At 54.3% G+C, this 10,556-nt stretch overlaps 1 protein-coding gene across 8 annotated transcripts; it reads left to right on the top strand.

Moving 5' to 3' along the window:
- The first annotated feature begins 754 nt into the window (after positions 1 to 754).
- On the top strand, positions 755 to 10,155 carry ZNF683 (zinc finger protein 683). 8 transcript variants are annotated; one of them, XM_082684824.1, is made up of 6 exons: positions 755 to 935; positions 3,562 to 3,820; positions 4,463 to 4,646; positions 6,057 to 6,736; positions 8,602 to 8,730; positions 9,762 to 10,155. In XM_082684824.1, exons 2-6 carry the CDS (start codon positions 3,707 to 3,709, stop codon positions 9,975 to 9,977), a joined length of 1,323 nt encoding a protein of 440 aa, XP_082540950.1. In that variant the 5' UTR covers positions 755 to 935; positions 3,562 to 3,706; the 3' UTR covers positions 9,978 to 10,155. The 8 variants fall into 8 exon arrangements, with proteins under 8 accessions (XP_082540950.1, XP_082540954.1, XP_082540955.1 ...); XM_082684828.1 differs by lacking the exon at positions 755 to 935 and adding an exon at positions 2,711 to 2,822 and having other exon boundaries at positions 3,700 to 3,820; XM_082684829.1 differs by lacking the exon at positions 755 to 935 and adding an exon at positions 2,714 to 2,818 and having other exon boundaries at positions 3,700 to 3,820.
- The last annotated feature ends 401 nt before the right edge of the window (positions 10,156 to 10,556 follow it).

Raw genomic sequence — 10,556 nt, 5'->3', positions numbered from 1 at the left:
GGTGTATGTTCTGCATGAAATGATGGCCATGACAGACAGTTGGATAGAGAGAGCCGCACAACAGTGTATGTATGGTGTGATCCATGTTGTATAAAAATAAAATAAAATAAGTTCATTTACTTGTTTGTAAGTTCATACATAAATGTCTAGAAGGATAAACACCAAAAAATTCACACTGGCCATGGGGATATTGCAAAGGAGAGGAGCTTCCATTTTTGTCTTTTTATTTTCTGCTGTTTGAAATGTTTACCCTCAGTATGTTTTATTTTGTCATTCACAAAAAGAGGAAAAAGTAAGTGTGTATGAGCTGGGAGCCTGATGACCCCTGTCCAGCCTTCCAGCTCTTGTCGGAGTCCTCTCTGGTGTCTCCCGCTGACCTCAGAAGGACATGGAATCCTATTTTCTCTCCACAAGCACTTGCCAATTCCCTCTGCTCCCTGAGGACTTGGCTCAACCCGAGTCCAGGCATCTGTGCAGGTTCCCTGGCTAAGTGGCTGTGGTCCCCTGCCTGTGTCACCCGCCCCAGGGATGTCAGACATGGTGACATCACAGTTTGGCTAATGACATCATAGTGGACCCAGAGGCTGACAGGACAGAAGACCTAGCAGGTCCCAAGAGATGGGGGCAAGGAAGGGGTTGACAGGTAGAGGCTGTTTGGGGCGGGAACTTGAGGGACGGTGTCCTCAGCCCACCTCCCAGGACATCCTAGTCAGGCCTTTCAGGGGTTGGAGATCCAGAAATCTCCAAGGTCGATTCCCTTTTTGTTTCTAATCAAGAGGTTATCCAGACTTTTTTGAGAGTTGGGAGCAGAGTGTGATGCCAGCAGGAGATGGAGTTGGCAGGTGGAAGATGGGAGCCAATCGTGTGTGTGACTCCTCCTCGGGAGATGGGACTGAGGGCTTCTGTGGGTGCTCCCCTGTGATTCCAGCAAAGAGGTAAGGGAGGCAGGCCTGTGGCCTTGGAGGCTGGGAAGGCCCTGGCTTTTGGTGCATGGAGTTTGGGTGGATCAAAACTTCAGGGGGTGCTGCAGGAGGAGCTCTTCCTGCTGATTGGGGAAAGGTAGGAAGCTGTCTGTACAGCTAAGTCACCACTGACTGATCCTCGACTCTTCCAGACTGAAACCTGTGGCTTCATCTTCTGTGCATATATTATGCAGGATTCTCAGTTTAAGCTATAGAAACCCTTTTGGGAGGATTTAGAAAAAGCAATTCATTTAAAAGTTGTTGGGGGAAACTCACAATATCTGGAAAGGCTGCAGAGGCAGTCTTGAAGAACAGGCTGGGTCAGGGGAGGCTGGGAGTCCCAGGACCACACACCTCAGAATCAGCCTCGAGAAGATTCTGCCACCTTCTCTGAACCCCTTTCTCTCTGCCGCCGCCCCAGAAGCCCATGTGGCATCATGTGCAGAGTGGACTCTCCACGAAGCTGTCACTTCAGGGCCACTGACTTCTGATCCCATCTGGACAGGGGCATCCAATCAGCCCAGTCCATGTCATGTGTCTGTATCATGTGCTGGGAGTGAGAGGTCGGAATTAAGTGTGTGGCCACTGTGGCTTTTACTTTTTTAAAAGATTTTTATTTCTTATTTTGGCTTTTATAGTGGGAGTCGCCTTCTGCCTCCCCTCAGACTCATGTCAGGGAAAAGCTCCCCAAGCTGGGCATACAAAAAACCCAACAGATGTCTGCACAGGAAACAAAAATGCATAGACAGTGGTCCCTGTCCTTGAGACACTCCTAGACATGCAGGAGTCAGTTATGTGGGAAGATAATTATGATAGGAAGTGATGGAGGCCACAGTGGAGGTGGTCAGCAGCCAGGGGCTGGGCGGGCAGGGAAACACCGATAACATGCCCTGGCCTATGGCAGACAGTCCAAGATGTCCCCATGTGCTTCAGGCCACCTAGATGGAATGGCTGGGTGGAGTCTGATGACTGGTTGGGGCTGTGTGTCACACAATGCCAGACATTGTGTGACACAGACACACCCACTGGGCAGAATTTGAGTCTCTAGAAATGATGCACCTTTTCTCGCTCACAGAAATAATGAACTTGCTTGGCCTAAAAAGCTACTTCCTGGTTAATGGAGCTTCCCTTTCGCTATCTTGTCATGCCCTACAAGCATTTTGCAATGTCCTTGAATTACCTCTTGTCCCTGTTGGGACCTCAGTGCTGTATCTGGATTAGAGAAAGGCTCTTGGGATAGGCAGACCAGAGTTGGGACAAGAAAGAGGAAGGTGTATCTGCTGCCTCGTGGGTTTCTGCTCTGTGGCACCAGATTCCTACTCTCTACCCCATGTCCTTCTGGGTTACATGCTCTATCTGTGTCTGTGCCCATTCCTGTCCCTGCCTCACCATCACTGTCTTTGCCATCATCACCACTACCTGCCTCTATCTCGGCTGGGCCCCCACCTATAGAGGGACCCCAGCTCCAGCCTTTCAGCCCTGCTCTGTCCCTCTTGGACTCAGTCACATGGGTTCTCTAAGAACCAGACATAGCAATGCCCCTAACTCCCAACCCCCCACGCTGACCTTCCAGTAGCCCCAGCTCAGGTGGTCCAAAATCAGCACCTTGTCCTGTGGAGTTGCCACAGGTAGGCCAGGGCTGGTGGGTGGTTCCCTCTTACCAGGTCCTGCAGGGCCCCCCCTCCCCGGCCTGCCTGCCTACCCCCTTCTTCCTATTTGTGGCGACTTCAAGTGTAACACCTTCCTGTCATCTCTCATACTCCCTTGGGCCCCAGCTGCAGAGGCTGCCCGCCTGCCCACTTCCTTGCATCCCCCAGAGGGAACCTGTGCAGAACTAGGTGACGAGCCTCGTGCAGGCAGGTGACAAGCCTCTGCTGGGCAGGGCTGGGAGGAGTCCAGGAAGAGAAAAAGGAGTCTGGGTTTTGGAAGGCTGAGAGACCGGAGGCTATGTGCTAGGGTCCCGGGTGCGCTGGAGAAAAGAGGTGCGACTCCTGAGAATGGGAAGGAACCTGGGATCACTTGTTGAGCTGAGGTGGTCCCTGTGCTGTGTGGCCTGCAGTGAGAGAAGGTGGAGAAGGGGGCCGCTGGCCGAGTCGGCAGCAGAGGAATCGGCACATCATCCTGTCAGGCCAGTCAGGGGACCCAGAAGGTTCTTGGCCTACTCCCTCGGATGCTTCCTGCTGAGGGACCTGAGCCTGGGCAGTCTGGGTGGCAGGGCCCTAAGGGTCCCTCAGCTGCCCAGAAAAGTCGTGTGGATGATCAAGGGTGCAGGGGCACCCACTGGTGGGGAGGCTGTGGTTAGCAGAGTCACGGAGGTAGAAGCCTTTCCCAGCATGGAAGGGAGTGGCTTCTCAATTCCTGGTATTCTCCAGAAAATCTGGAATGTTCCTTCAGGTTTCTGAGTTCGTTTAGAAGTAACCTCCATGAGGATCTTCCTCTCTATCCTCCTCTTCCCTAGGGATGAGGATAAGGCCTGCTCTGCTCCTCACCTCTGAGTGTCTCCTTTCAGTCCTCTTCCAGCACCTACCAAGAGAGCTGTCACTGGCCTCTACATGTCAGTACAAGCCCTCACAACCTGTCCACCCCTTGTGTTTTGCAGATAGGGAAGCAGAGGCCAGGAGGGGCAGCAACTGGCTCAAGTCACATGATGGCTTGGTGGAAGGGTCAGCTCTAGAAGCCAGGCTCCTCTTTGAAGGTCTTTTCCTGCTCACTGGGACTGACCTGTCTTCCCAAGTAGTGAGGGCATGAAGGGGGAATCTGCTCCAGACTTGCACTGCTGCCAGAAGGCTCAGCCTCTAGGGCAGACAGGGGGCTCCCTGTCCTCCAGCCTGGACTTCCAGCTCTGCCAAAGTGACCAGGTAAGGAGGGATCCCAGCCCCCTCTTTGAGGTCAGCCTGATTATGGAAGGGAAAGGATGTCAGGATGAAGTGGGGAAAAATCTGAAGGAACCAGATTCCCATTGTTCCCTGGTCCTGGGCATCCCTACCCCACCCAGCACATTGTGGCAAAGGGCCCTTGAGGTGCCAGAGGTCCTCTCCCAGGCCCCAGGGGCTGGACTCCTCCTGTGGGGTGTCAGAAGGGATGGGGCCTGTGGGATGCTTGGCTTAGCATGTGGTCTGGGCCTTAGCACAGGGCCACCTTGGGGGCTTTCAGTCTTTGATGATAATTTTCTCCAAGTTCATCTTGGCTCCGTTCAAAGCAGAGTTGATGGTCTGAGACCCAGTGGGGCCAGGGTGGTCAGGAAGGGAGGGTGGGAGAGAGCACATGGCTAGTGAGAGGTTCTGGAGGGGAGGGGAGGGCAATCCTGGCATGGGCATCAAAGTCCCTGAGGAAAGAAATTTTCAGTTGAAGGTTGGGGAAGCCATTTGAGTGACAGACGTGGTGGAGGGCAGCTCTTAGCTTTTCTTCTCCTTTTGGACATCAAACTAGAGCTGGAACCACTCCGGGGACACAGGTACCCCAGCCCCACACCCCGAAGCCCCTTGCCTCCTGCTCTCCAGGTCTTCTCAGCTTGCAGGCCACTCTCTGACACAGTGGACTCCCGTGGCTCATCCTGGGCCAGCTGGTTGCACCCCTTGCCACCGGCACCAGCCCCCCAGGGCCTGGACCTGTACCTGTGGACCCTGGAGCTGACACCACTGAGCACAGCTCCGCAGAGTCTCAGAAGTGATGTCTTGAGTACAAGTAAGCCCAGGGCAGAGGGCCGCACCTGGCTGGAGGTGGGAGGCGGGGGAGGACTCCTAGGTTCCAGGACAGGAAAGGGAGGGGACCCAGTGTCCCCAATGAGGACAGAGCCTCAGGCACGCTTTACTTCCACATTTTGGCCTGGAGTCCTAGCCTTGGTGGGGGGTGGTTTCAGGGTGACACCTGAGCCACAGGCGGTGGACAGGGGCTTTCTCAGGCAGGGAAATCTGGAGTACATGTAGCCAAAGTCCCAGGCATTGACGATGATGCTTTGTTGGCCTAGAATGTGTGAGCGAGAAGGGTCCTTATTATAGGACAGGAGCGCGGATTGGGAGCCAGCGAGCGGAGGTGGAGTCCTGGTTCTGCCCCTTCTGGCTCTGTGACTTTGGCCACATCACTGAGGCCAGTTGCTTCTTGCGGGAGTGCAGGAGCTGTTCTAGATTTGTTGCACTGTAATGCACCTTTTCATTGCACACTTGTGAACTCGGGAGGGTGGGAACCATGCGGCCACGTCCCGCATTTCCCCAGCACCGAGCACAAGAGTTCAGCGAGGTTGGCTGAGTGAATAAACAAGGACCCAAGCAGACAGTCTACTTTGTGGCATTTTTTTCTTTTTAGTATTTCATTTGAGGTCCCTCCTCGCTTATTATCTCCCTTCTCCCTGGCTGTTGCATCTCCATCGCCCTTGCTAGCTCCTCTCTACTTAACCTCCTCAATAATGCCATGCTCCGGAACTCAGCCCAGAGCCTTCTTCCCTCCCCTCCCCTGCTCTGGTCTCCTCTCTCCCCTTCTTTCCCTCCTCTCCTGTCTTGTCCACTTCCTGGAGAGTAGCACGGTCTGATAGAACTTCCTGCAATCAGGGACACTCGTCTCTTCTTGTGCTCTTTGCTACCATACCTCCCGAGCCTTTTAAATGTGGCTAATATGAGCCAGGAGCTGAGTTTTTGGTTGTACTTATTTTAATTAATTGAAATGGGGTCACATGTGTCAAGCGACTACCCATTTTGGACACAGCAGATCTAGCTGACCCTTTGGTGGTCTCATCAGGCAGGGCCCCAGACGTATGTCTTCAGCTTGGACCTCTCTTTTCAACTCTAAACCAGCCAACGAACCAACCAAACTCCAAACCGATTCATCCAACTGCCTACTTGACTTTTCCACCTGGATGTCTAATAAGCTTCTCAAATCATTTTCTCTCCCTAAAACGCTTGAGCGCTGCATAAACACTAGCTTTTGTCGGCAAGTGCAGACCAGGGAGGCTCCGAGAAGGGGAACTTCTGTCCGAGTCCTCCAGCAGGCTGGCAGGCCAGAGAGCTCCCCCGCCCCCAGCTAGCTAGGGGGCCGGATAGATACGGAGCAGAACTTTCCATCAGGCTGCTGGGCCTTGACCGTCTTTCTTTTCCTGCTCAGAGCACCAGCCACCAGGGCTGCAGGCCGGCTCCACTGATGATGAGAAACTCACGGCCAAGTACCCTGCGAGCAGGGACAAGAGGGGAGGCCAGCAGGAAAGAGCTGGCGAGGGGGCCCTCTGCCCATCCCTCTCGCCTTACAGCGGCTCTTCCCCAATCCCCTGGCAGAACAGGAAGAGCCCCAGGCCCTTGGCCATCTGCTCCTGCCCACTGCCTACTCCCATCTCCGAAGAACCCCCATTCTGCCTCTACCCCTTCTATCCTGGGTATCCACTTCTGCCTCCACCTCACCTGTTCACCTATGGGGCCCCACCTTCTGTCCAATGTCCCCCCCTCTTCATGCTGCCCCCAGACCCCTCCTATGCCACCAGCTTGCCGATGAGTGCCAAAGAGGCTGGGCACCCCGCTGCCCAGAGGGAGACCCTGTATCCTTACCCAGGGGCCTCCCAAGCCTCTGGCCAAAGCCAACCTTCCCCGGCCTGGGATCGAGGTCCTGGAACTGCCAGGACTCTCTCCCCTGGGCCAAAGCTCGTGGGCAGGGCGGCTTCAGCAAGGCGGGCGCCCACAGGCTCCCGGCCAGGCACCACAGCTCTGCCTTACCCACTGAAGAAAGAGAATGGCAAAATCCTGTACGAGTGCAACGTGTGCAGCAAGAACTTCGGGCAGCTCTCCAACCTCAAGGTATCCACCTCCCGGGCTCTGTTGCTCCCCTCAGCATCTTTCCATGGCCCCCTCCTATCCTGCTTCCAGAATCAAGGACCTGAAAGCTGGAGCAACTTCTGGGCAGCCCCTAGGCTGTGAGCTAGAATGGTTCCCTGGGTCCCTCACTGTCATGTTTGCAGAAAGGGGATGCACGACAAGATGGCCACGAATGTCCTCTCCACCCTAAGACACTGTCTTTGAGCACATCTCATTTCAGTCAAAAAAGGGGAAAACTGAAGGAAAGGTTTGTCTGAGGTCACTTGGACTTCAGGGTGAGGTTAGGCCTTGATATTAGCCTCTCAAGGTCTACTGCAAACCTCTTTCCTGAACAACTACCTTTTTGGATCTCCTGTTAAGCCTCCTCCTGCTTATTTGTTTGAAGGTCCAGTGGGGGAGTGGGTAGATTTTAGTGAGTCTAGAGCATGGACCTGATGACCTGACAACCAGCCTTTTGCACCCTACAAAGCAGCGTGTCACTGTGGGCATGGTCATCCACATCGCCCGGGGCAGGGGCACCAGGGCCCTTGTCTGTGTGTCAGGGCTCTTTGCATGTGCTGGTCACACTGAAGTTGAAGAACGGCCCTTTGCGGTCCTCCAGGGTGTAAGTTCTTAAGCTTTAATGAGATTCAAACCTGGAGAGCTAGGAAACATGCAGATTCCTAGGTCCCAGCCCTAGAGATTTTGGATTCAACTGGTCGGGGGCAAGGCCTGAGAATGTGCATTTTCCACACACTCCCAGGTGATGCTGATGCTGCTGGTCTGTGGATCACACTTTTTTCCCTACGATTATTTGCATTAGGAGGCACCTGGGTAGCTCAGTTGGTTAAGCATCTGGCTTGGGCTCAGGTCATGATCCTGGGGTCTGGGATCAAACCCAGCTTGGGGGGTGGGGTTCCCTGCTCAGCGGGGAGTCTGCTTCTCCATCTCCCTCTGCTTCTTCCCTCTGCTCGTGCTCAAAAAAATAAATACATGTTTTTAATTAATTAATTAATTAATTAATTTAAAAGATTTTATTTATTTGACAGAGACAACAGTGAGAAAGGGAACACAAGCAGGGGGAGTGGGAGAGGGAGAAGCAGACACCCCACTGAGCAGGGAGCCCGATATGAAGCTCGATCCCAGGACCCTGGGATCGCGACCTAAGCTGAAGGCAGATGTTCAATGACTGAGTCACCCAGGTGCCCCTAAATAAATGTTTTTTAAAAGATTATTTGAGGGGTGCCTGGGTGGCTCAGTGGCTTAAAGCCTCTGCCTTCAGCTCAGGTCATGATCTCAGGGTCCTGGGATTGAGCCCCACATAGGGCGCTTGGGTCAGCAGGGAGCCTGCTTCCTTTCCTCTTTCTCCGCCTGCCTCTCTGCCTACTTGTGATCTGTCAAATGAGTAAATAAAATCTTTAAAAATATTTTTGAGAGAGTGAGGGAGAGCAGGGGGAAGGGTGAGAGAGAGAGTCCAGGCTCTCTGCACTAAGCATGGAGTCCAATGAAGGGCTTAACCCTGAGACCACCACCTGAGCTGAAGCCAAGAGTTGGTTGTTTAACTGACTGAGCCACCCAGGCACCCCTGTGGACCACACTTAGAGCAGCACTGCTCGGGAAAGATCTACATGGGCTATCCCTCACCTAGCTTTCTGATCACTGTCCCCTCCCAGCCCACAGGGCACCAGAAAGAGTAAGAGCATCCTGAAAAAATGGAAGAGAGGCCATGAAGGCAGTGATAGGGTAGCAAGGGCACTCAGAAAACTTGATGCAAAATAGGGGTCCTGTGGGGATGTGGAGAGAGATTTAGACAGGACCTGCTGGAGGCTTCTGGGCAGTTGGCAGCCTTTCTCCCACACCTGGCTCAGGTCCATCTGCGTGTGCACAGTGGGGAGCGCCCTTTCCAATGTGGCCTGTGCCAGAAGAGCTTCACCCAGCTGGCCCACCTGCAGAAGCACCACTTGGTGCATACAGGGGAGCGGCCCCATGAATGCCTGGTGAGACCCTCCTTCCCCCTCCCTGTACTCCTGCAGGCTGGTGAGTAGTTCCAGGCTCTTGGACGGGTGGCCCTGTAGCCTGCTCTCCCCAGGGCTCCTGAGCAAGTGGAGACAGGACTGGAGGCAAGGGTGCAGGCAGTGAGGGAGGTGGAGGGAAGTGACAATGACCCTTGTTAGCCTGGAAGGGCCAGAAAGTGAACCTGGAGGTTCCTCCCTAGGCCTGGAGCGAGGACTAGAGATGTGCGTCTAAGGGAGGAGGATAATAAAGCTGGGAGGTCCCAGGGAGTGGATACCGGTAACCTACTTCCCAGGGTTGCTGAAGAAGAAGAAGGCCTGGTGCTTGCGAAGTATACAAACACTAGAGATAACAGCAGCTGGGTGTTAGCTCCTGCTCCCTCTGAGTCCTGATACATCCCTTGGGAGGTCAGAACAGCAGAAATTCTTTCCCCAGGCATGAAAGAAGCATCGTAGTTCTAAGTCTGGGCTACTTGGGTACAGATCCCAGCTCTCCCTCCAGGTTGTGTGACCTTTGGCTAGTGGCTCTCCTCCTCTGAGCCGCTGCTTTCTCACTGTATTAGAGGAGTTACACGAGGACTCAGTCATGCTTGGGAAGACTCTGTGAGACCAATTCCTGGCATGTGGCAGCTCCCAGTAAATGTTAATGACGCTCACGAAGGCTGTAGGCCCATGCTTAAGGGTCCTGTGTGATGATCTCATTCGGTCCATCATACCTATGAGGTTAGGTATTAATAGTCACAAATTAGTAGTTACCAATAAGGAGAACAAGGTTCAGACAGGAGATGTCACCTATGCGAAGTCACACAGGGAGTAAGAATCATGATACTAACCCAGGTCTGCCTGGCTCCAATGTGCCAGACACTGTGCGTCCCAGGAGAAATCATGGGTCTGGGCAGGCACAGGGAGGTGGTGGTGGTGGTGGTGTGGGGAGGGGTGTCCAAGGTAGGGAGTGGGAGCAGAGATCTGGAGCCAGCCACATGGGCAGAGCTGACACCTGTGCCCATTCTTGGCAGATGTGCCACAAACGCTTCAGCAACTCTAGCAACCTCAAGACCCACCTGCGCCTGCACTCTGGGGCCCGGCCCTTCCGGTGCAGTGTCTGTCCCCGGCGCTTCACCCAGCACGTTCACCTGAAGCTGCACCACCGCCTGCACGTGCCACAGCCTCCCCGCCTAGCTCACGCCCACCTGTCCCTGGCGTCTCTTGCCTGCCTTGCCCGATGGCACTAGGAAGCCCTAGATCTCGTGGCACTGCCATCAGAGAAGCAGATGGGCTGGGATCTGGAAAAGGTCACAGCGGTCCTTTGCATCTGGGGGAAAGTGCGGGCAGCCAGTTTGAGCCCTGGTGCCAGGACTGCCCTGGGGAGGGGGCAGGAGCAGAACAATTAAAAGATTTTCTTTGCAACAAGTTGAGGCCTCTGGGACTTCATTTGCGGAGGGGGAAGCCACTGTGTATCTGTCAGATTCCACACCTCACCTGGAAGCAGGTCACGGAATGCAACCAGAGAGCGCCTGTGATGCCCGCTCATGTGTTAGGGGCTCTGGCATCCACATCCGGCTGGATTTTGGGTCCTGCTCCCTGACCTGGTCCTGGCCCTCCCATCTCAGCTTGCCAGCGGGTGGTCCAGCCTTTTGGGACTCAGCATGGTACAGACTGTGCTGCCAAACACTGGGCACATTGCTCTCTTTCCTGAACAAGGGTTCCAGCACCTGCCCAGATGTACGTCTGCTGCTTCCCACCACTTTCCTCTCAGTTCCTAGGAAGCCAGTGTGCCTGCTTCGCTGGTACTCCCTGCCATGGTCCAGTGG

This window comes from Mustela nivalis (assembly GCF_964662115.1).
Source record: "Mustela nivalis genome assembly, chromosome: 10".
NCBI lineage: Eukaryota > Metazoa > Chordata > Mammalia > Carnivora > Mustelidae > Mustela > Mustela nivalis.
The sequence above is the reverse complement of the archived record's forward strand: the minus strand, read 5'-3'. Positions and strand labels throughout refer to the sequence as shown.

What these genes read in the sequence shown, in the direction of transcription:
- ZNF683 (XM_082684823.1), top strand. Translation starts at nt 3,707, where the DNA reads ATGAAGGGGGAATCTGCTCCAGACTTGCACTGCTGCCAGAAGGCTCAG. An exon ending in AGCTCTGCCAAAGTGACCAG is followed by an intron (nt 3,821 to 4,297) that starts GTAAGGAGGGAT and finishes CCCTGAGGAAAG; the next exon opens with AAATTTTCAGTTGAAGGTTG. An exon ending in GGCAGCTCTCCAACCTCAAG is followed by an intron (nt 6,737 to 8,601) that starts GTATCCACCTCC and finishes CACCTGGCTCAG; the next exon opens with GTCCATCTGCGTGTGCACAG.